The sequence below is a fragment of the Theropithecus gelada genome, chromosome 10, assembly GCF_003255815.1.
Source record: "Theropithecus gelada isolate Dixy chromosome 10, Tgel_1.0, whole genome shotgun sequence".
NCBI lineage: Eukaryota > Metazoa > Chordata > Mammalia > Primates > Cercopithecidae > Theropithecus > Theropithecus gelada.
Window position 1 is genome coordinate 66,684,012 of NC_037678.1, and position 19,812 is coordinate 66,703,823.

The 19,812-nt window shown below is 45.9% G+C and overlaps 2 protein-coding genes across 4 annotated transcripts in view; one reads left to right on the top strand and one right to left on the bottom strand.

Moving 5' to 3' along the window:
• Positions 1-3,084, bottom strand: part of CNBD2 (cyclic nucleotide binding domain containing 2) — a 62,614-nt gene extending 59,530 nt beyond the window's left edge. For all 3 annotated transcript variants that reach the window (XM_025399605.1, XM_025399604.1, XM_025399603.1), the window contains exon 1: positions 2,856-3,084. In XM_025399605.1, coding sequence (XP_025255390.1) covers positions 2,856-2,906 — 51 coding nt within the window. In that variant the 5' untranslated portion in view covers positions 2,907-3,084. The remainder of the gene's footprint in view (positions 1-2,855) is intronic.
• A 14,582-nt stretch (positions 3,085-17,666) lies between these two features.
• On the top strand, positions 17,667-19,396 carry SCAND1 (SCAN domain containing 1). Its single transcript, XM_025399606.1, is given in 3 exon segments — positions 17,667-18,533; positions 18,535-18,572; positions 18,681-19,396. Coding segments are annotated over 3 exon segments (729 nt in total). The 5' UTR covers positions 17,667-18,437; the 3' UTR covers positions 19,276-19,396.
• The last annotated feature ends 416 nt before the right edge of the window (positions 19,397-19,812 follow it).

A 19,812-nucleotide genomic window follows, 5' to 3' on the forward strand; every position in this document is an offset into this window, starting at 1 on the left:
CACCTGAACCTGGAAGGCGGAGGTTTCAGTGAGCTGAGGTCGCGCCACTGCACTCCAGCCTGGGTGACAGAGCAAAGGCACTCTAGGGACAAATAAGGAAATTGAATATGACTGCACATTAGATAATATTAGGAAATCAGTGCTGATTTTCTTTGTATAATAGTGGTATTTGGTTATGTGGGTAATGTCATTATTTTTAAGAAAGATATGTCATAAAGTATGCAGCTTACTTTCAAACAATTCAGCAAACACATATACAAATACATAAAGCCAGGCCGGGCGCGGTGACTCATGCCTGTAATCCCAGCACTTTGGGAGGCCGAAGTGGGCGGATCACCTGAGGTTGGGAGTTTGAGACCAGCCTGACCAACATGGAGAAACCCCGCCTCTACTAAAAATAAAAAATTAGCCAGGTGTGGTGGCGCATGCCTATAATCCCAGCTACCAGGGAGGCTGTGGCAGGAGAATCGCTTGAACCCAGGAGGCGGAGGTTGCAGGGAGCTGAGATCACGCCATTGCACTCCAGCCCGGGCAACAAGAGCCCCCCTCACACAAAAAAAGAAAAAAAAATACATAAAGCCAATACAACAAAATGGTGAATGATAGATCTAGAGGATGATACATATACATATATATGTAAAATATTTCAACTTCTATGTTTGAAAATTTTCCAATAAAAAAATGCAAAAACTTTAGTTTGGGGAGGGGTTAGAAAAAAATGCAAAAAATAAATAAAAGTCTCTGTTTACTAACTTCTGTTGAAAAGTACATCATTAACTAGGCACAGTGGCACTCGCCTATAGTCCCAGCTACTCAGGAGACTGAGGCAGGAGGATTGCTTGGGCACAGGAGTTCAAGGTTGCAATAAGCTATGATCGCACCACTGCACTCCAGCCTGGGTAACAGAGCAAGACCCTGCAACAACAACAACAACAACAACAAGAAACAAAAAACAAAAAAAACAGCTCTGGCACCATGGCTCATGCCTGTAATCCTAGCACTTTGGGAGGCCAAGGTGGGCTGATTGCTTGAGACCAGGAGTCTGAGACTAGCCTGGCCAACATGGTGAAATCCCATCTGTACTAAAAAAACAAAAATTAGCCAGGTGTGGTGGTGGGTACCTGTAATCCCAGCTACTCGGGAGGCTGAGGCACCAGAATCGCTTGAACCTGGGAGGTGGAAGTTGCAGTGAGCTGAAATTGTGCCACTGCACTCCAGCCTGGGCAATAGAGTGAGACTCTGTCTCAAAAAAATAAATAAAATAAAAAATAAATAAAAACAAAAAAAGGAAAAAAGAGAATATTCTTTTTAAAGTATATCATAAACAAAGTGAGATGACAAACTAAAGACTGGAAAAATATACTTGCTATGTACATAATCAACAAAGGATTACGATCCAAAATTTATTTTTTGTAATCCTACAAATCAAAAGAAAAATACAAATAACCCAATAGCAAAATGAGCAAAGGTAATTCAAAGGGAAAGTTCGAATTACCTATAAATTGTGAAAAGATTGTTTTTATTCATTTATATTTATATTTATATTTTTTGTAAAAAGGGGATTTCACTTTGTTGCCCAGGCTGGTTTCCAGCTCTGGCTTCAAGTGATCCTTCTGTCTCAGCCTCCCAAAGTGCTGGGATTACAGGCATGAGCCTCCATGCCCCAGCCAAATTGTGAAACCATTCTTAACACTGCTAGAAATAATGGAAATGGAAATTAAAGTAATAACAAGGTACTATTTTGCACTTATCACTGGGAACTGGGAAACATGGTACAACCATGTTGAAGAGCAATTTGGCAACATTATATAAAGTTGAGGACGTGTGTACTTCACAATGGAGGAATTGTATGTAGTTTATGTGTCCTCTTCAGAGAAACATACATGTACAAGGGGATAGCCATGAGGGTAATCATGGCAACATTGTGTGTAACAATGAATGGCTAAAAACAAGTGTCCATTAGTAGGGATTGAAGGGATCAATACATTATGGTACAGTCACAGGATTGAACATAGCACTAAGTCTGTGTGTGTCAATGTGGATAAAGCTGAAATGAATTTGAGTGGGGAAAAAAGAACTATGATGCTATTTATGGTATCATTTTTAAAAAGTGTGCCACATACTATATATTGTTTATGGATATATATACATGTGATAATATATAAAAATACAAATAGGGTGACACCAACGTCAGGAAAGTGGTTACTGGTAAAGAGAAATAAAGGGGCATGGGATGGTAAAGAGCTTTCCCTGCACCTGTAATGTTGTATTTCTTAAAAATTAGGTATCTATGGAAATATGGGGAAAGGTACTCTATAAATAAAATTAATACTTATTGAGTACAATTTACTATTGTCAGGCATTATCCAAAACACTATTCTAATATGTAAATCATTTAATCAGTCATTGTACGCAGTAGGTACTAATATTATCATCTCACTTTACAGAGGAGAAAATAAAGTCACAGCAAACCAAGCAACTTGCCTAGGGTCACATGACTAATAGGTGATGGGGATTTAAACCCAGGTAGTCCAGCTTCAGAGTTCACAAGCTTAACCTATGACTCTGTGTTGCTACCCTGCCTTGTTCTCTCTGGATCTCATAATAGCAGGAAGAGTGGGCACAGAACAGGACTCAGTGGCTCTGAGTGTGGCCTATGGCTTGCCCAGTGTCGGGGGCCGGTAGGCTACAGGACAGGGGTCCGGTCCCTCCTTTGTGCCATGCTGTGACTCCAAAAGGTACAGGATAACCACCATTTATCCAAGACCCCCTCCTATACCTGCATCTACCTTCCTCAAAACACCTGTCTGTTCAAGTTTCTGCTCTTCCCTCCCAGGACCCTTGCCCCTCCTCACCAGTTCCTTCTTCAGGAGCTGCCAGGCATAAGTTACCATGTATCTCCTCATGGTTCCTGGGAGGGCAAATGGCACAACTAGCCCCTTTGCCTTTCAAGGGGAGGACTACAAAATCTTCCCCAAGAATCCAATAATACTAGAAACAAATAGATTTCCTTAGTCACAAAGCAAGAGCTGCACTCCGCTCCTCCCACCATACCATCAGCTACTGGAAGCCCTGCTCTGAGAATATCATTCTCAGAATCTCCTAAGGTCACAATGAAAGATTCTGGAGGCAGGGGGCACAGGGATTGGAATGTGGGAGTCTAACATTTATTGGATACTCACAGGCATTATCTCAGCTAATCCTCACAACCACCCAAACTTTTACCCAACTCCATACATAGGAGACTGGGGCTCAAAGTAGCTAAATGGCAGCCAGAGTCCTGGTGAGATAGGAGAATGCAGGACTTGTTTTCTGGTCACAACCCTGCTGACCAAAACAGGATCTAGGACCCCCTAGCTGTCCCCATCCCTCATTAGCGTAAGGCACTCCCACCAGTGCCATGACTGTTTACAAGTGTCTTGGCAATGACCAAGAAGTTGCCACCTCTTTCCTAGAAAGCTCTAAAAACTCACCCCTCAATTTGCATTAATCTGCCCCTTAATTTGCATGTGATTGAAAGTGGGTAGGAATGAGTACACTACACTTGATCTTAGCCAAAAGGCTGAGAAGGGATTAGAGGTGAGTATAAATACAGTTGCCAACATCCCATACAATGGATGCCGACTCTGGATTCACTGCTTATGAGTTAGCCCTGCTCCACAAGGAGAAGCACTATTCAATAAAAGATTGCTGTCTAACACCACCAGCTCACCCTTGAATTCCTTCCTTAGGCAAAGACAAGAACTCTTCTGAGCTAAGTCTCAATTTGGGGGCTCACCTGTCCTGCAAAGATAGGGTTGTTTTTTTTTTTTTGAGACACTGCCTCACTTTGTTCCCAGGATGGAGTGCAGTGGCCTGATCTCAGCTCACTGCAACCTCTGCCTCCCAGGTTCAAGTGATTCTCCTGCCTCAGCCGCCCAAGTAGCTGGGATTACAGGCGTGTGCCACCATGCCCCAGCTGATTTTTGTATTTTTAGTAGAGACAGGGTTTCACCATGTTGCCCAGGCTGGTCTCAAGCTCCTGACCTCAAGTGATCCACCTGCCTCAGCCTCCCAAAGTGCTGGGATTACAGGCGTAAATCACCACTCCCGGCCAGGGCCTTTTTTTAAAAAAAAAAAAAGAAAGAAAGAAAGAAAAGAAAGCACTGTAGCTAAATTTCAGGCACACTTCCTCTTCATTTATAGCATCCAATTAACAGAAGCAAGGTCTGGTCCAGCCTGGCCAACGTGGTAAGACCCCATCTCTACTAAAAATACAAAAAAATTAGCTGGCTGAGGTGGTGGGTGCCTGTAATCCCAGCTACTCAGGAGGCTGAAGTGGGAGAATCACTTGAACCCGGGAGGTAGAGGTTGCAGTGAGCCGAGATTGTGCCACTGCACTCCAGCTTGGGTGACAGAGAGATATTTCACCTGAAAAAATAAAAAGCAAGGTCTGGTATAAAGAAAGTGACTTTTGATTCCAAAGTTAGCTTAAGGGGAACAGTATAGGCTTCCTGCCTTAGAGTCTCTCTTTGCTTTTGGAGCAGAGAGTGGGGGCTTTTAAAGGGGACTTGGGGCCCGGGCTCGGTGGCTCACACCTGTAACACCAGCCCTTTAGGAGGCCGAGGTGGGCAAATCACAAGGTCAGGAGTTCGAGACCAGCCTGACCAACATGGTGAATCCCCCCGTCTTTACTAAAAATACAAAAATTAGCTGGGCGTAGTAGCATGCACCTGTAATCCCAGCTACTCAGGAGGCTGAGGCAAGAGAACCGCTTGAACCCAGGAGGCAGAGGTGGCAGTAAGCACCACTGCACTCCAGCCTGGATGACAGAGCGAGATTCTGTCTCAAAAAAAAAAAAAAAAAAAAGCAGGGCGGGGAGGGGATTTGGCATAACTGGCATGCAGACTGGGGAATGAGCAGGTGGGAGTCTGCATGACTCACTTTGACTTTGATGCCTTAGCTACCACCTGGTCAGCTGACACCATCTTGGGCAGAACTAAGTTGTCAAGTGGCCTTGTCTGGAGATACTCTCCAGGTGGGGTAGAGTTTCCTGGCAGGCATACTTTTGTTTGTAAATTGACTATTGTCTCTCAAGGCAATCTGGTGGGAGAGGTTTCTACTCTGGAGCTTTTAAGTAAGCACACAGATACACTTGCCCTGTAGGAGTGTCTGGTGAAGGGAAAGTAAAAGGTTATAACTGCATTTCTAATCAGCTAAGTAGGAAGTGGGGAACAGAAGAAAAAGATGAAAAGAAAGAAGAGGAAAAAGTTGATTTAAAAAGATACCTCATTCTCTATCTCATAGAAAAATGGGTGTACTTGGTTACAGTGGGAGGCTTCTAGGCTGGGAGTAGGTTCATCCATCCAGCACCTTAGGCCAGGGACCACTCTGAGACTTACAACTTGGAGGCCCTGGAATGTGAGTGCAAAGTACTGCCCCATAAGTCTGGTTAAATCAGGACAATTAAAAAAACTCAGCAATACAGAAGCCCTCACCCAAATCAAGTATCAAATATTGAATGGAATTTGGTGACTAGAACTCAAATCTCTGGGGTCTTTCTAAAGGTACAGAAAAATATAGGCTCTAAAGCGGTTTTTTCTATTAAAGATGACAATTAAGTATCTCAATTTGCTCTTTCACCAGGATCCTCAGTAGAAAACTGTGATTTTTTTTTTTTTTTTTAATTAGTTTTTGAGATGGCGTCTCTCTCTGTTGCCCAGGCAGGAGTGCAGTGGCGCGATCTCAGCTTACTGCAAGCTCTGCCTCCTGGGTTCACACCATCCTCCTGCCTCAGCCTCCCGAGTAGCTGGGACTACAGGCGCCTGCCACCACACCCAGCTAATTTTTTTTTGTATTTTTAGTAGAGACGGGGTTTCACCATGTTAGCCAGGATGGTCTCGATCTCCCGACCTCGTGATCCACCTGCCTTGACCTCCCAAAGTGCTGGGATTACACGCGTGAGCCACTGCGCCCAGCCTGAAAACTCTTGATTTCCAGCATCACCTGCTCTGCCATTCCTATCCCGTGGGGTGTATCTGTCAACCCGCCTCCAACTGATAGGTAGACAGAAAGGCACTGAGTGCAGCAAAGACGGCTGGTCAACTGAGAAGAAAGACAAAGGCCACTCTTGGGGTGGGGCAGTAATCACACACAGAGGTGAGAAGGGACAGAAAAGAGGTAAAGAATTTAGAGAGAGAAAGAGGAGAAAGTTTTAGAAAAAGAGAGAGAGAGATGAGGTATGGAGTTTTTGCCTCCCCCACTGCAGACCTAGTTTTAAGGAAGGAAATATAAGAGGATCCCCTTCAAAAGTTTAGGGGGCTTCTGAAAGAAACAACTGGGCCTGGAGAAGGCAAGAGAGATGGTAGGAGATGGCTATAGGCAGGAGGGGTGTCCCATCAGTCCTCTGAACTGCTTGAGGATCCAAGAGTGACAAGGAAAGTATCCAGGCTCACAAGAGGCCTCAGATGATGCCAGTTAAGACCTGATGAGACTCCGAAAATGGTTACTACCAACCTCACCTCTTGCCAGCTGTGGTTGTACAATTTCTCTAGGAATTAGATCAGCTTTGGGGAAGAAGAGGCAGGAAGTCTGGAGAGCTTTGAATGGGCCCAAGATGAATCAATAAGCCTGAAATTATATCCACTCAAAATTACTGGATTGGATCTCAATTTACCTGAAGACATCCTAAATTAAATTATCTGCAAGGAGGCAGGCTGGGGATTCAGAGTCAGGCATTAAAGTCAGTTCTAGAAATTAAGAAAGTTTCATTTATATTACAGTTCCTGATTTTATAACGAGCTATTACAGGGTAGAATGCCAAAAAGAGCACTGGTCCTATTCCTGTGATCTTAGGGAAGTCACTTAACTACTTGGGGCCTTATTTTCATAATGTATAAAATGGAGTTCGATTCAATTCCACAAACAATTTATTTTCTTTTCTTTTTTTTTTTTTTTTGAGACTGAGTCTGGCTCTGTCACCCAGGCTGGAGTGCAGTGGCCAGATCTCAGCTCTCTGCAAGCTCCGCCTCCCGGGTTTACGCCATTCTCCTGCCTCAGCCTCTGGAGTAGCTGGGACCACAGGCGCCCACCACCTCACCCGGCTAGTTTTTTGTATTTTTTAGTAGAGACGGGGTTTCACCGTGTTAGCCAGGATGGTCTCGATCTCCTGACCTAGTGATCCACCCATCTCAGCCTCCCAAAGTGCTGGGATTACAGGCTTGAGCCACCGCGCCCGGAAAACAATTTATTTTCAAGATGAGAAGATTCGGTCAAGCACGGTGGCTCACACCTGTAATTCCAACACTTTGAGAGGCTGATGCGGGTGGATCGCCTGAGGTCATGAGTTCAAGGCCAGCCGGGCCAACATGGTGAAACCCTGTCTCTACTAAAAATACAAAAACTAGCCCCGTGTGGGGGCATGCACCTATAATCCCAGCTACTCAGGAGGCTGAGGCGGGAGCATCATCTGAGCCTGGGAGGCGGAGGTTGCAGCGAGCCATTGCACTCAAGCCTAAGTGAGAGATTGCGCCATTGCACTCAAGCCTAGGTGACAGAGTGAGAACTCCATCTCAAAAAAAAAAAAAAAAAAAGGCTGGGCGCGGTGGCTCAAGCCTGTAATCCCAGCACTTTGGGAGGCCGAGGCGGGTGGATCACGAGGTCAGGAGATCGAGACTATCCTGGCTAACATGGTGAAACCCCGTCTCTACTAAAAATACAAAAAACTAGCCAGGCGAGGTGGCGGGCACCTGTAGTCCCAGCTACTTGGGAGGCTGAGGCGGGAGAATGGCGTGAACCCAGCAGGCGGAGCTTGCAGTGAGCCGAGATCACGCCACTGCACTCCAGCCTGGGAGACACAGTGAGACTCCGTCTCAAAAAAAAAAAAAAAAAAAAAAAAAAAAATTCTTATTGTTTTGCTGATTATAAAAGCTATACAACAAATGTTTATAAAGCATATGAAGGTGAATAAGACATGGTCCCTGCTTACCAGGAGTTCACAATATGGCGGGGAAGTAAAATCCTCAGAGAAAGTCTTGCTATAATAAAGCTATGAAAGATCTATGAGGCCAGGAGCGGTGGCTCACGTCTGTAATCCCAGAACTTTGGGAGACCAAAGCGGGAAGATCACAAGGTCAAGAGATTGAGACCAGCCTGGCCAACATGATGAAACCCTGTCTCTACTAAAAATACAAAAATTAGCTGGGCTTGGTAGTGGGTACCTCTAGTCCTAGCTACTTGGGAGGCTGAGGCAGGAGAGTTTCTTGAACCTGGGAGGCAGAGGTTGCAGTGAGCCGAGACTGTGGCACTGCACTCCAGCCTGGAGACAGAGTGAATCTCCATCTTTAAAAAAAAAAAAAAGAAAGATATATCAAGAGGTGGTCAGGCACGATGGCTCACGCCTGTAATCCCAGCACTTTGGGAAGCTGAGGCGGGTGGATCACGAGGTCAGGAGATCGAGACCATCCTGGCCAACATGGTGAAATCCCGTCTCTACAAAAATACAAACAAAAAAATTAGCCAGGCGTGGTGGTGGGTGCCTGTAGTCCCAGCCACTTGGGAGGCTGAGGCAGGAGAATCACTTGAACCTGGGAGGCAGAGGTTGCAGTGAGCCAAGATTGAGCCACTGCATTCCAGCCTGGGTGACAGAGATAGACTCCGTGGTTGGGAGTTTGAGAACAACCTAACCAACATGGAGAACATCTCTACTAAAAATAAAAAATTAGCCGGGCATGGTGATGCATGCCTATAGTCCCAGCTAGTCGGGAGGCTGAGGCAGGAGAATGGCTTGAATCCAGGAGGTGGAAGTTGCAGTGAGCCGAGATCACGCCATTGCACCCCAGCCTGGGCAACAAGAGCAAAACTCCATCTCAAAAAAAAAAAAAAGATACATGAAGAAAGGGCAGGGTCTGTTTGGGGAGCCTGAGACATAGCTAAAATGTGAGATGTTCGGGAGGTGTGGTTATGAGGAAGGAGGCTGGGCTGGCAGAGGCCACAAACGAGCTATGGCACGTGATGTGCCAAGTGAACTTGCAGACAGTTTTATTTGACCTGCATAGTGTTTTGGTTTAAATATTGTTTAAAATTAACTTGCTTGTCTTTAGTTGAGGTATTGGCTCTCTAATTCACTAAAGTCTTCACCTCACACAAATCAGTCATCTGCCAGGCATGTTACCTGTTTGCAACCCCCAGTATAGGATCCACAGGGCCTCTTTCAGGTCGAAAATTCTCTATCTAGTGGTTGCAAAATGGCAGTTCACATGCCATAGCTAGCCTACTGACATGTTTCAATTGAGGTTTTTTTTTTTAGGAATTTGAATTAGCTTTTAAACTTAAATACTAGATTTTTATGAATAATCTTTTAGGAAAAAATAATTTACCAAAGTGACCCCAATAGAAACTATTTACATATTTATTTATTTATTTTTGAGACAGAGTCTCTCTCTGTTGCTCAGGCTGGAGTGCAGTGGCATGATCCTGGCTCACCGCAACCTCTGCCTCCCGGGTTCAAGCGATTCTCCTGTGTCAGCCTCCTGAGTAGCTGGGATTATAGGCACCCACCATCGTGCCTGTCTAAGTTTTGTATTTTTAGTAAAGACAGGGTTTCACCATGTTGGCCAGGCTGGTCTCCAACTCCTGACCTCAAGTGATCCGCCCACCTTGGCCTCCCGAGGTCAAGGGACATGAGCCACCGTGACCTACCGAAACCATTTAAGTAGACTAATTTTCTGATTTTCTTTCCTTTTTTTTTTTTTTTTTTTTAATACTTTGGAGACAAGGTCTCACTCTATCCCCTAGGCCAGAGTGCAGTGGCATGGTCACAGCTCACTGCAGCCTCTACCTCCCCAGACTCAGGTGATCCTCCCACCTCAGCCTCCCAAGTAGTTGGGACCACAGGTGTGCACCACCATGATTAACTAATTTTTTAATTTGTAGAGATCTGGTCTCACTATGTTGCCCAGGTTGGTCTTGAACTCCTGGGCTCAAGCAGTCCTTCCACTTCAGCCTCTCAAAGTGCTGGGATTATAGGTGTGAGCCACCATGTCCAGCCTAAATAGACTAATTGTTGCAGAAGTAGAGAAGTTGTAAAAGAGGTCTCTCACCACCACCACCACCTAAAAAGAAAAAAGCACCAGGTCCTAAAGGTTTTATAGGCAACTCCAAATAATCTCAATGTTTCTTCAACTGTTCCAGAGCCTAAAAAGAAGGAAAACTACCAAATTATTGTAATGAAGTGAGAATACTGACACTGAAACCTAATAGAGGTTACACAAAAACAGAAAGCTACAGATTCATCTCATTTATAAATATTGTTTTTAAAATCTTAAAATATAAGCAAATAGAATTCAGTAGTACCTGTAAAAATAACACATCATTCCGGGAGTGCAAAGATGGTTAATTATAGAAACATAATTCATTATGTTAACACAGCTAAGGAGAATAATCATAGGCTCTTCCATAAATTTTTATTTTTTGACAGAGGTGCAAGAACATGTCACCCCTGTGGGCCAGTGGGGCTCCAATGTCCTGGGGACCCTAGTAAGACTGCAGGGAGCATGCCTCAGAAGTGTCCACTTGAGAGCTGCTCCTGGAGGCATTAACTTCCCAGCCTTTCTGGGTTGAGCACTCCAGGGGCCAGAGGGTGACGGGTGACGGTGCTGAGAGTTGCAAGCTATCACATCAGCCTGTGTGGCAATGAGGGGTGCTGAGAAGATCCAGAAGGTTAATGCCAGTAGAGAACGCTATGGCTGCAGGCCTCAGGGAGAGCTGGCAAAACTCGAAGTTCTCCAAAAAAGGGGGCTGCACCTTGAGGGCACAACTTACCACACCTTCAGTAGAACATTGGGATGGTGATGGACCGGCTGGCTCTGGGAGCCTCTCTGGTCCCACTGGCACCAAGGAGAAGTAGGGGAGTGGGGTGACCAGGGAAACACACAGATGTTCCATTTTTATAGCCCCGCAGCTGCCAAGCTCCAACTGATCGGAAGAGGAAAGGGCTAAACCAATTCACATACTCACACAAAACCCTGTCAGAAGGAGCTTCACTATGAAGCCAAGAGAATTCCTGCCAGCCTGGAATTCTACTCTAGTCCTTTCTCCACACACAATCCCACAAGTAGCTGGTTCAGAAGAACTCACTTCATCTAAAGGGGAGTTATAGTAAAAAAGAAATAGCACCAGACTTATACAAATATGTTACCGAAAAAAGCAGGAGAGGGAGGCAGGAAACAGGAAAAACAAACAGCAGATGAAAGACAATCACCAAAAAAAAAAAGAAAAAAGAAAAAGAAAGAAAAAAAAGCTAACACGAAACAGATGATAATCATGAACAAAGAAGTCAAAGGGCTTAATGAATTTTAAAACAAGAGATCAAAGCAAAGATGTAATCGTTCAAAGAAAAGACGCTCAAGACAGCCAGAGAAGACACTGGCAGAACTCAGGAAAGAAGGGATTTTAAAAATAACCATCTCAGAAGGGAAGGTCATTCCAGAAACATCAAAAAGCTAGCCTTGCTGAGAACAGAAGATAGGACTGCAAAAAGCAAATGAAGGAGTTGGGAATGATTTAAAAAGAGCCAAGAGGCCGGGCATGGTGGCCCATGTCTGTAATCCCAGCATTTTGAGAGGCTGAGGCAGGTGGATCACCTGAGGTCAGGAGTTTGAGACAAGCCTGGCCAACATGGTGAAAATCCGTCTCTACTAAAAATACAAAAAATTAACCAGGTTTGGTGGCAGGCGCCTGTAATCCCACCTACTCGAGAAGCTGAGGCAAGAGAATAGCTTGAACCTGGCAGGCAGAGGTTGCAGTGAACCAAGATCACGCCACCACACTCCAGCTGGGTGACAGAGCAAGAGGAAAGAAAAAGGGGGTGGTGGTGACAGAGCAAGATGAAAGAAAAAGGGGAGGGGAGGGGAGGGGGACGGAGAGGAGGGGAAGAGAGGGGAGGGGGGAAGGGGAAGGGAGGGGAGGTAAGAGGAGAGGAGAGGAGAGGATAGGAGGGAAGAGGAGGGAAGAGGAGGGAAGAGAAGGGAAGAGAAGGGAGGAGAAGGGAAGAGAAGGGAAGAGAAGGGAAGGGAAAAGGCATATGACAGTATAGAGACAGAGAAAGTGAGAGGTAGGGCCAGGCACAGTGGCTCACACCTGTAATCCCAGCACTTTGGGTGGCTAAGGCAGGAGGATTGTTTGGGCCCAGCAGTTTGAGGCCAGCCGGGGCAACATAGCGAGACCCTGTATCTACAAAACAAACACACAAAAAAAACAATTAGTGAGGCATGGTGGCACGTGCCTGTCGTCCCAGCTACTCATGAAGCTGAGGCAGGACAGTTTGAACCCAGGAGTTTGAAGCTGCAGTGAGCTAGGATTGCAACACTGCACTGAATTTTCTGAATAACTAATGACATTGAGCCTGGGTGACAGACTCTGTCAAATGAAATACTAAGTGCTGGTGAGGATATAGAGCAACTACAACTCTCATTCATTGCTGGGCCCTGGATTCTACCCTGGCTAGTACTTCTACTTTCTGAACTTTAGTTTGCCAATCTGTGAACTAAAGGGTTTGTCCTAAGGTTCTATGAATCAAACACATGTTTATAGAAACAAAGGTGGCAATATGTAGCAAAATATTTCAATCAGTCCTCTATTAGGATTATAGCTTAAGGAAGTACTGGTATCCCTTACCATCCAAACTCTTGCTATCAGAATGCTTCCTTTTCAAACTCAGAAACCAAATAGATTTGATAGTAATAGACACTTATAATTCGAAATCAGAAAAAGCTTTAAGCACTATATGATTATCATTATTTTAATGAAAAATCAGAAATACTCTTAAGTGTTCAGCAATAAAACAATATTATTTACAGTGCATCCAGACTAAGTTTCCTAAAACACAAATCTGATCACATCCCTCCCCTGCTTTAAGTCCTTCCATGGTTCCTACTGTCTATGTTAAACGTGGGTTTGAATCCCAATCTCGCCATGGACTGGCTGAACCTAGGAAAGTTAATTAATCTCTCTAGACCTTAATTTCTCATCTGTAAATAAAGTATCACACATACACAGATGTTCAAGAATGACTAACTGACACGGTTTGGCTGTATCCGAACCCAAATCTCATCTTGAATTGTAGCTCTCATAATTCCCACGCATTGTGGGAAGGACCCAGTGGAAGATAACTCAGTCATGGGGGCAGTTCGCCCATACTGTTCTCATGGTAGTGAATAAGTCTCACAAGATCTGACGGTTTTATAAGGGGAAACCTCTTTCACTTTGTTCTCATTCTCTCTGCCTGCTGCCATCCATGTAAGATGTGACTTGCTCCTCCTTGTCTTCCGCCATGATTGTGAGGCCTCCCTAGCCATGTGGAGCTGTGAGTTCATTAAACCTCTTTCCTTTATAAATTACCCAGTCTTGGGTATGTCTTTATTAGCAGCGTGAGAACAGCTAATACAGGAATAATAATATCAATGCCTATGCCTTTTAAAAATACTACATACTAGAACTTACACATTCAAGGAAGTATTATCTCTTCATAACCATCGTTTTAAAAAAATTACTAAGTATATACTCTGTGCCAAACCCTGCACCAGTTCCCTTACATATATTTCTCCTCATCGACTATTCAGAGCCATCCTGTGTGGTAGTTACTATTTCCAGGCTCAGAAAGATGATTACCCAAGGCCACGTCATAAAATAACTCATAGCAGTTCTATTTGTAATAGCTCAAAGGTGGAAACAACCCAAATGTCCTTCAATGGATGGTTAAATATACCATGGTACATCTATACCATGGATTACTACTAAGCAATAAAAAGGACAAACTATTGACACAAGCAACCACTTGGGTGAATCTCCAGGGAATTGTGCCAAGTGGAAAGAGCCAAGCCCAAATGATTACACACTATATGATTCCAAGTATGTAACATTTTTGAAATAACAGAGTTAATAGGCATGGAGAATAGATCAGTGGTTGCCTGTGGTTAGGGACAGGGGAAGGGAAGATGAATGGATGCAATTCTAAAGAGACAGCACGAGGGATTTTTGTGGTGAGCAGACAGTTCTAGCTATTGTGGTAGTAGTTGCATGAATCCACACAAGATAAAATTGCACAGACCTACAAACACACATACACACACAAATGCATGTATGTAAAACTGATATTGTACTATAGCTATGCAAGATGTTACCATTAGGGAAAACTGAGTGAAGGGTACATGAAACCTCTCTGAACTATTTTTGCAACCTTCTATGAATCTATAATTATTTCCAAATAAAAAACTTATTATTTTTTTGAGATGGAGTCTCACACTGTCACCCGGGCTGGAGTGTAGTGGCGTGATCTCAGCTCACTGCAACCTCTGCCTCCCGGGTTCAAATGAGTCTCCTGCCTCAGCCTCCAAAGTAGCTAGGATTATAGGAACCCACCACCACGCACAGCTAATTTTTTGTATTTTTAGTAGAGATGGGATTTCACTATATTGGCCAGGCTGGTCTCAAACTCCTGACCTTGTGATCCACCTGCCTTGGCCTCCCAAAGTGCTGGGATTACAGGCGTGAACCACTGTGCTTGGCCAATAAAAAGCTTTTTAAAAGACGTATTCTCCAGTATGACGGCTCTGATAAAGAAGAAAATAAGTATCCAAGCTTCTTTTCCACAACCCTCAACAACAAAGTGCCATCAAAAGTCCTGAGGTCTCTGAAAGAGTCTGGGACTCATATGAGAGCTCTGCCTTCCCAGGGATAGTCTGCAATCCACATTTGTCCTCTTTCCTTTAACCAACACTGAGGCTGGCTAGGAGTCAGGCCTTGTATTGGAAGCTAAGTGATATGAGATGAATGAGTTATGATCCCTTCCCAAGTGAACACCCAATCTAGGGATAAAAAGACGTAATAAGATAAGAATTTGGGCTAAAAGTCAAAAGATTTCTGTCCTCATGGAATCACTTACTAGCTTTCTTATTTTGGACCAATCCATCTTCTGGCATCTTGGCCTCTCAATCTGCAAAATTCAAAAGAATGAAATATAAATGTATATTTTTAACTTAATCTGGGACCCCTGGGAGGGTTCAAGGATATATGTAACTCACATGAAAGTAGATAACTGCATCCCTTTTTGAAGAAGAAGCATTACATTTTTTTTTTTTAGACTCTGGGAATCTGAATGTTTTAACTTTTATCATGGACATTTTCAAGCATATACAAAAGTAGAGTGTACATATTGCCAATCTTTCAAGTGATCCGCCCACCTCAGCCTTCCAAAGTGCTGAGATTACAGGCATGAGCCACCAAGCCTGGCTAATTTTTTGTATTTTTAGTAGAGACGGGGTTTCATCATGTTGCCCAAGCTGGTCTTGAACTCCTGAGCTCAGGTGATCTGCCTGCCTAGGCCTCCCAAAGTGCTGGGATTGCAGCCATGAGCCACTGCACCTGGCCAACTACTGAGCCAATCTTGTTTCATTTATTCCCTCCACATTATTTATTATTTACTGCTGAATCACTTTAAAGCAGGCTTACCAGCCCATAAAGGGCTGGATTTTAAAATTCAATTTCTAAGGCCCCTTCCAGTCTAACATTCAATGATTCTAATAGATCTCTCAGGTCCCTCCTTCTCTAATAATTCACGATTTTAATAGGCATGGAAGAAATAAACTAGAGATCTAACATAACATTTCATGATATTCAAGGTGCCACAAAAGTTCATTCCCTTTCATGAGAAGAACTAAATTTTAAACATGGAATTCTAGGACATTTATGATTTAACCTCCAGCAGTGTTCCAACCTCTCTCACCCCTTCTCCAGATCGCAACCACCTTCCCATGTAGCCTGCAGTTTCTACAGTTTTGCTCCTACTCACTATGCACCTTTGTACAGGCAGTACCTTCTACCTGGAATGTCCCTGAGCCCCACCCATTTTCTTCTTGCGTCTCAGCTTGAAGTCCCCTCCCCAGTGAAGACTTCTAGCACCTCTTGCCTCCACAGAAGGGTTTAGTGTGCTCCTTTAGCCCTGGAAGCTGAGTGCCTGTTGCCACACAGGGAATAGCACTGTTGGTCACTCTATGCAGCAAACCCAACTACCAAGGGGCCAGAGAGAAGTCCAGGTTTGAAGCCAGTAGGCATAACAAACACTAGGGCCCTGCTTTCTCACCTCTGAATAGAAAATAGAGAAAAATATCAGCTCTAAATAAAGCAACAACCTGAGAGCAACAGTAAATGCAAACAACATTCTATTTCAGAAAACCATAGGGAATGGTGGAGATTGAGACCAAATGGGACAGAGTATCTTGTCTAAAGGAAGTCGTCTCTACTCAGTGTCAGTTGATTGTTGACTGGCAGGAATTTGGGTCCAGTGTGGCCAGCTCTTCCATTTTTTCAGGAAAAACCAGAAATCCAGATTTGCATGTGAAATCTCCCAATTTTCACATGTCAGCAACTAAAAAGCATTAAAGGCCCATTGCAATGACTTTCAAGGTTTTCAGGCTATGGAAATGATTTCATGAGGGTCCACTTCTACCCATCCAAAGGAAACATCCTATGGTAGGGACAAGTTTTATATCAGGGCTAACGGCGTGTTAATGGTTGTTAAACATGCTCCTCCATCCTGCACAGAGCTCAAAAGGACTACAAGTATCATGCAAAACATTTCATATGAGGCCCCTGTCCTTTCAGGGCCTGTTTCCCCTTCTGTAAAATGAGGATACAAACCCTATTTGTGGCCAGGCGCGGTGGCTCACGCCTGTAATCCCAGCACTTTGGGAGGCTGAGGCGGGTGAATCACCTGAGGTCAAGGGTTCGAGACCAGCCTGGCCAACATGGTGAACCCCCATCTCTACCAAAAATACAAAATATTAGCCGGGTGTGCTGGTGGGTGCCTGTAATCCCAGCTACTCGGGAGGCTGAGGCAGGAGAATCACTTGAACCCGGTAGGTGGAGGACTCAGTCTCAAAAAAAAAGAAAAAAGCAACAACAACTATTTGTGAGTCAGCTATCAGACAGAAAACCACCTGGCCGAGGGCGGTCAGGGCCACATGCTTTTACCTGCATCATCTCACTGAATTCTCAATGACCTCTGAGAGGTAAGTTCTATTACATCCACATTTTACTGTTAAGAAAACGGTAGCTCAGGCCGGGCGCGGTGGCTCAAGCCTGTAATCCCAGCACTTTGGGAGGCCGAGACGGGCGGATCACGAGGTCAGGAAATCGAGACCATCCTGGCTAACACGGTGAAACCCCGTCTCTATTAAGAAATACAAAAAAACTAGCCGGGCGAGGTGGCGGGCGCCTGTAGTCCCAGCTACTCGGGAGGCTGAGGCCGGAGAATGGCGTGAACCCGGGAGGCGGAGCTTGCAGTGAGCTGAGATCCGGCCACTGCAGTCCAGCCTGGGTGACAGAGCGAGACTCTGTCTCAAAAAAAAAAAAAAAAAAAAGAAAACGGTAGCTCAGAGATAGCAAGCAGTTTACCTAATAAAAACAAAAGCAAACTTCTTAAAAGCCCTTTCTCTCCAAGGGCTTAACTTATTTAATCCTCCCAGCAACTCTGAGGTGGGTACCATCAAAGGGGATTCCACTAAGGCAAAAGGCAGCCTCACTCCAATCCTCTAACCCAAGGCTGCTCAACAGAAATATAAAGTAAACCGCACATGCAATTTAAATGTTTTTTAGTAGCTGCATTTAAAAAGTAAAAACACAGGTGAAATTAATAACATTTTATTTGACCCAGTATATGCAAAACATATTACAACATGTAATCAGTATTAAAAAGTATTGAGATATTTTACATTTTTTTTCGTATTAAGTCCCGTATTTTACAATATAGCACATCTCAATTCGCTATATTTCGAGGGTTATCAACTAGCTCTGTTGGAAGAGCTCAGTCAACTCAGGCGGCCAGCGGCCACCATAAAGGGCAATGCATTTACAATTCACTTATTAAATCCTGAAGTTAACAGAACCTACAGAGCCTCCCTTCTCTTGGTTTCGGAGGACACGCGAAAAATAACAATAGCAAAGAGTTCTCGAGCATTTCCTTCGCGCCAGACGGTGTGTTGTAGTTTGTCATCCTCGCGGTAAGGCGGGTGCTATCGCCCTCCTAGTTTGACCAAGCGAGCGGACTTTCTCCAGCCGGGCCCTTCCCGAGAGAACGACCGCCGTCCCGCTCCCCTGTTCGGGTCACAGGCCGGGCGCCACCCAGACAAGCCCCGGCCAGCTGTCACCCTAATCATTCCTGAAGGAGGGGCCGTCACAGTTACAGCCCATCAGGGTCAATCAGGAGGGGCGCCCGCACGAAAAGGTCACCTGCAAACCGAAGCGGCTCAAGAATAAGTTCCAGGACTTAAAAGTTTACCTCGAAACATTCAGGCTCCTCCTCCGACTCCTCCTCGAACTTGCGCTCAGAGGCGCCACCATTCGGAAGGAGCCCAAGCCACGCGCCGCTCGCCCTCCTGCACTGCGAGGGCAGCAGCCGCCTCATGCGACTCGAGAACGCTAGAGGGCGCCGCTTCCGAGAGCCCGCAAGCCGCTTCCGGGGGCTCGCGCGCCGACCTGGACGCAGAGAAGCCAGAGACTTTTCGTTTCCGGCTGCCGCAGCCGCTTCGCTGGTGCAGGTAAGCTCCGCGCACTCTCGGCCGGTCCCGAGTCCGCCTCCCTCAAGGGTGGCGCGAGCTCAGCCCTTTAACCGGAAACGTCTCCCTGCTCACCCCGCCCGCGCGCAGACGCAGTGCTGAGCCCACAGCTACCGGACAAAGAGTGACGCCCGGAGCTGGAGTTATGGCGGCAACGGAGCCGATCTTGGGGGCCACTGGGAGTCCCGCGGCGGTGCCACCGGAGAAACCGGAAGGAGCAGGTTCGAGCTCAGACCCTGAGCTTAACTCTGTGAGCTCCTCGCTGCCGAAGGCCTCACCGCCTGCCCCGGAGCCCTCCAGCCCCAACGCCGCGGTCCCCGAAGCCATCCCTACGCCCCGGGCTGCGGCCTCCGCGGCCCGGGAGTTGCCCCTTGGGCCAGCACCCCTGAGCATCGCGCCTCAGGCCGAAGCCGAAACGCGCTCCCCACCAGGCCCCGTCGGTTCTAGACTCGGCCCCGAGACGTTCCGCCAGCGTTTCCGGCAGTTCCGCTACCAGGACGCGGCGGGTCCCCGGGAGGCTTTCCGGCAGCTGCGGGAGCTGTCCCGCCAGTGGCTGCGGCCTGACATCCGCACCAAGGAGCAGATCGTGGAGATGCTGGTGCAAGAGCAGCTGCTCGCCATCCTGCCCGAGGCGGCTCGGGCCCGGCGGGTCCGTCGCCGCACGGATGTGCGCATCACTGGTTGAGCGGTGGAACTGCAGGCGGCCAGGGCCGGGCGCTCTGTGTAGACTGGGGCCATGATCGGGTCCGGGGGCCTGAGCCTAGGAGCCCACTCCATGTTAATGAAAAATGAGTTTTGGCAGCGCCTGTGGTCTGGTGTGTCTCTTTCATTCGTTCTTTATTGGGTTTATTTTACCAAGCCTATTTACCACCGCCTTTCTGGCTGGTGCCGAAACGAAGTTGGGAGTCCCTAACAATAAGGCCTTCATTGGCTATAGTGGGATCTTTCGATGTTGGCTGAAACTGGGTTATCCCCTCTACCACATATGGGAAGTTTTTCACCTGGGCTCCCAAGGACCCACTTGGGTTTCTTACACGCAAAATAGCTGGCTTTATTAAATGCTTACTTGACTGGCTACCTCTATACCAATATGAGCACCAACTTGCACCTGCCCTTTGGGTACAGGCTTCCCAAAATGTCCAAGTTACTGAGCCATTTTAATGTGAAGTGTTTACTGCAAACCTTCACAGAGATAGGCTAGTTCCTGTGAGCTCTGGCTTAT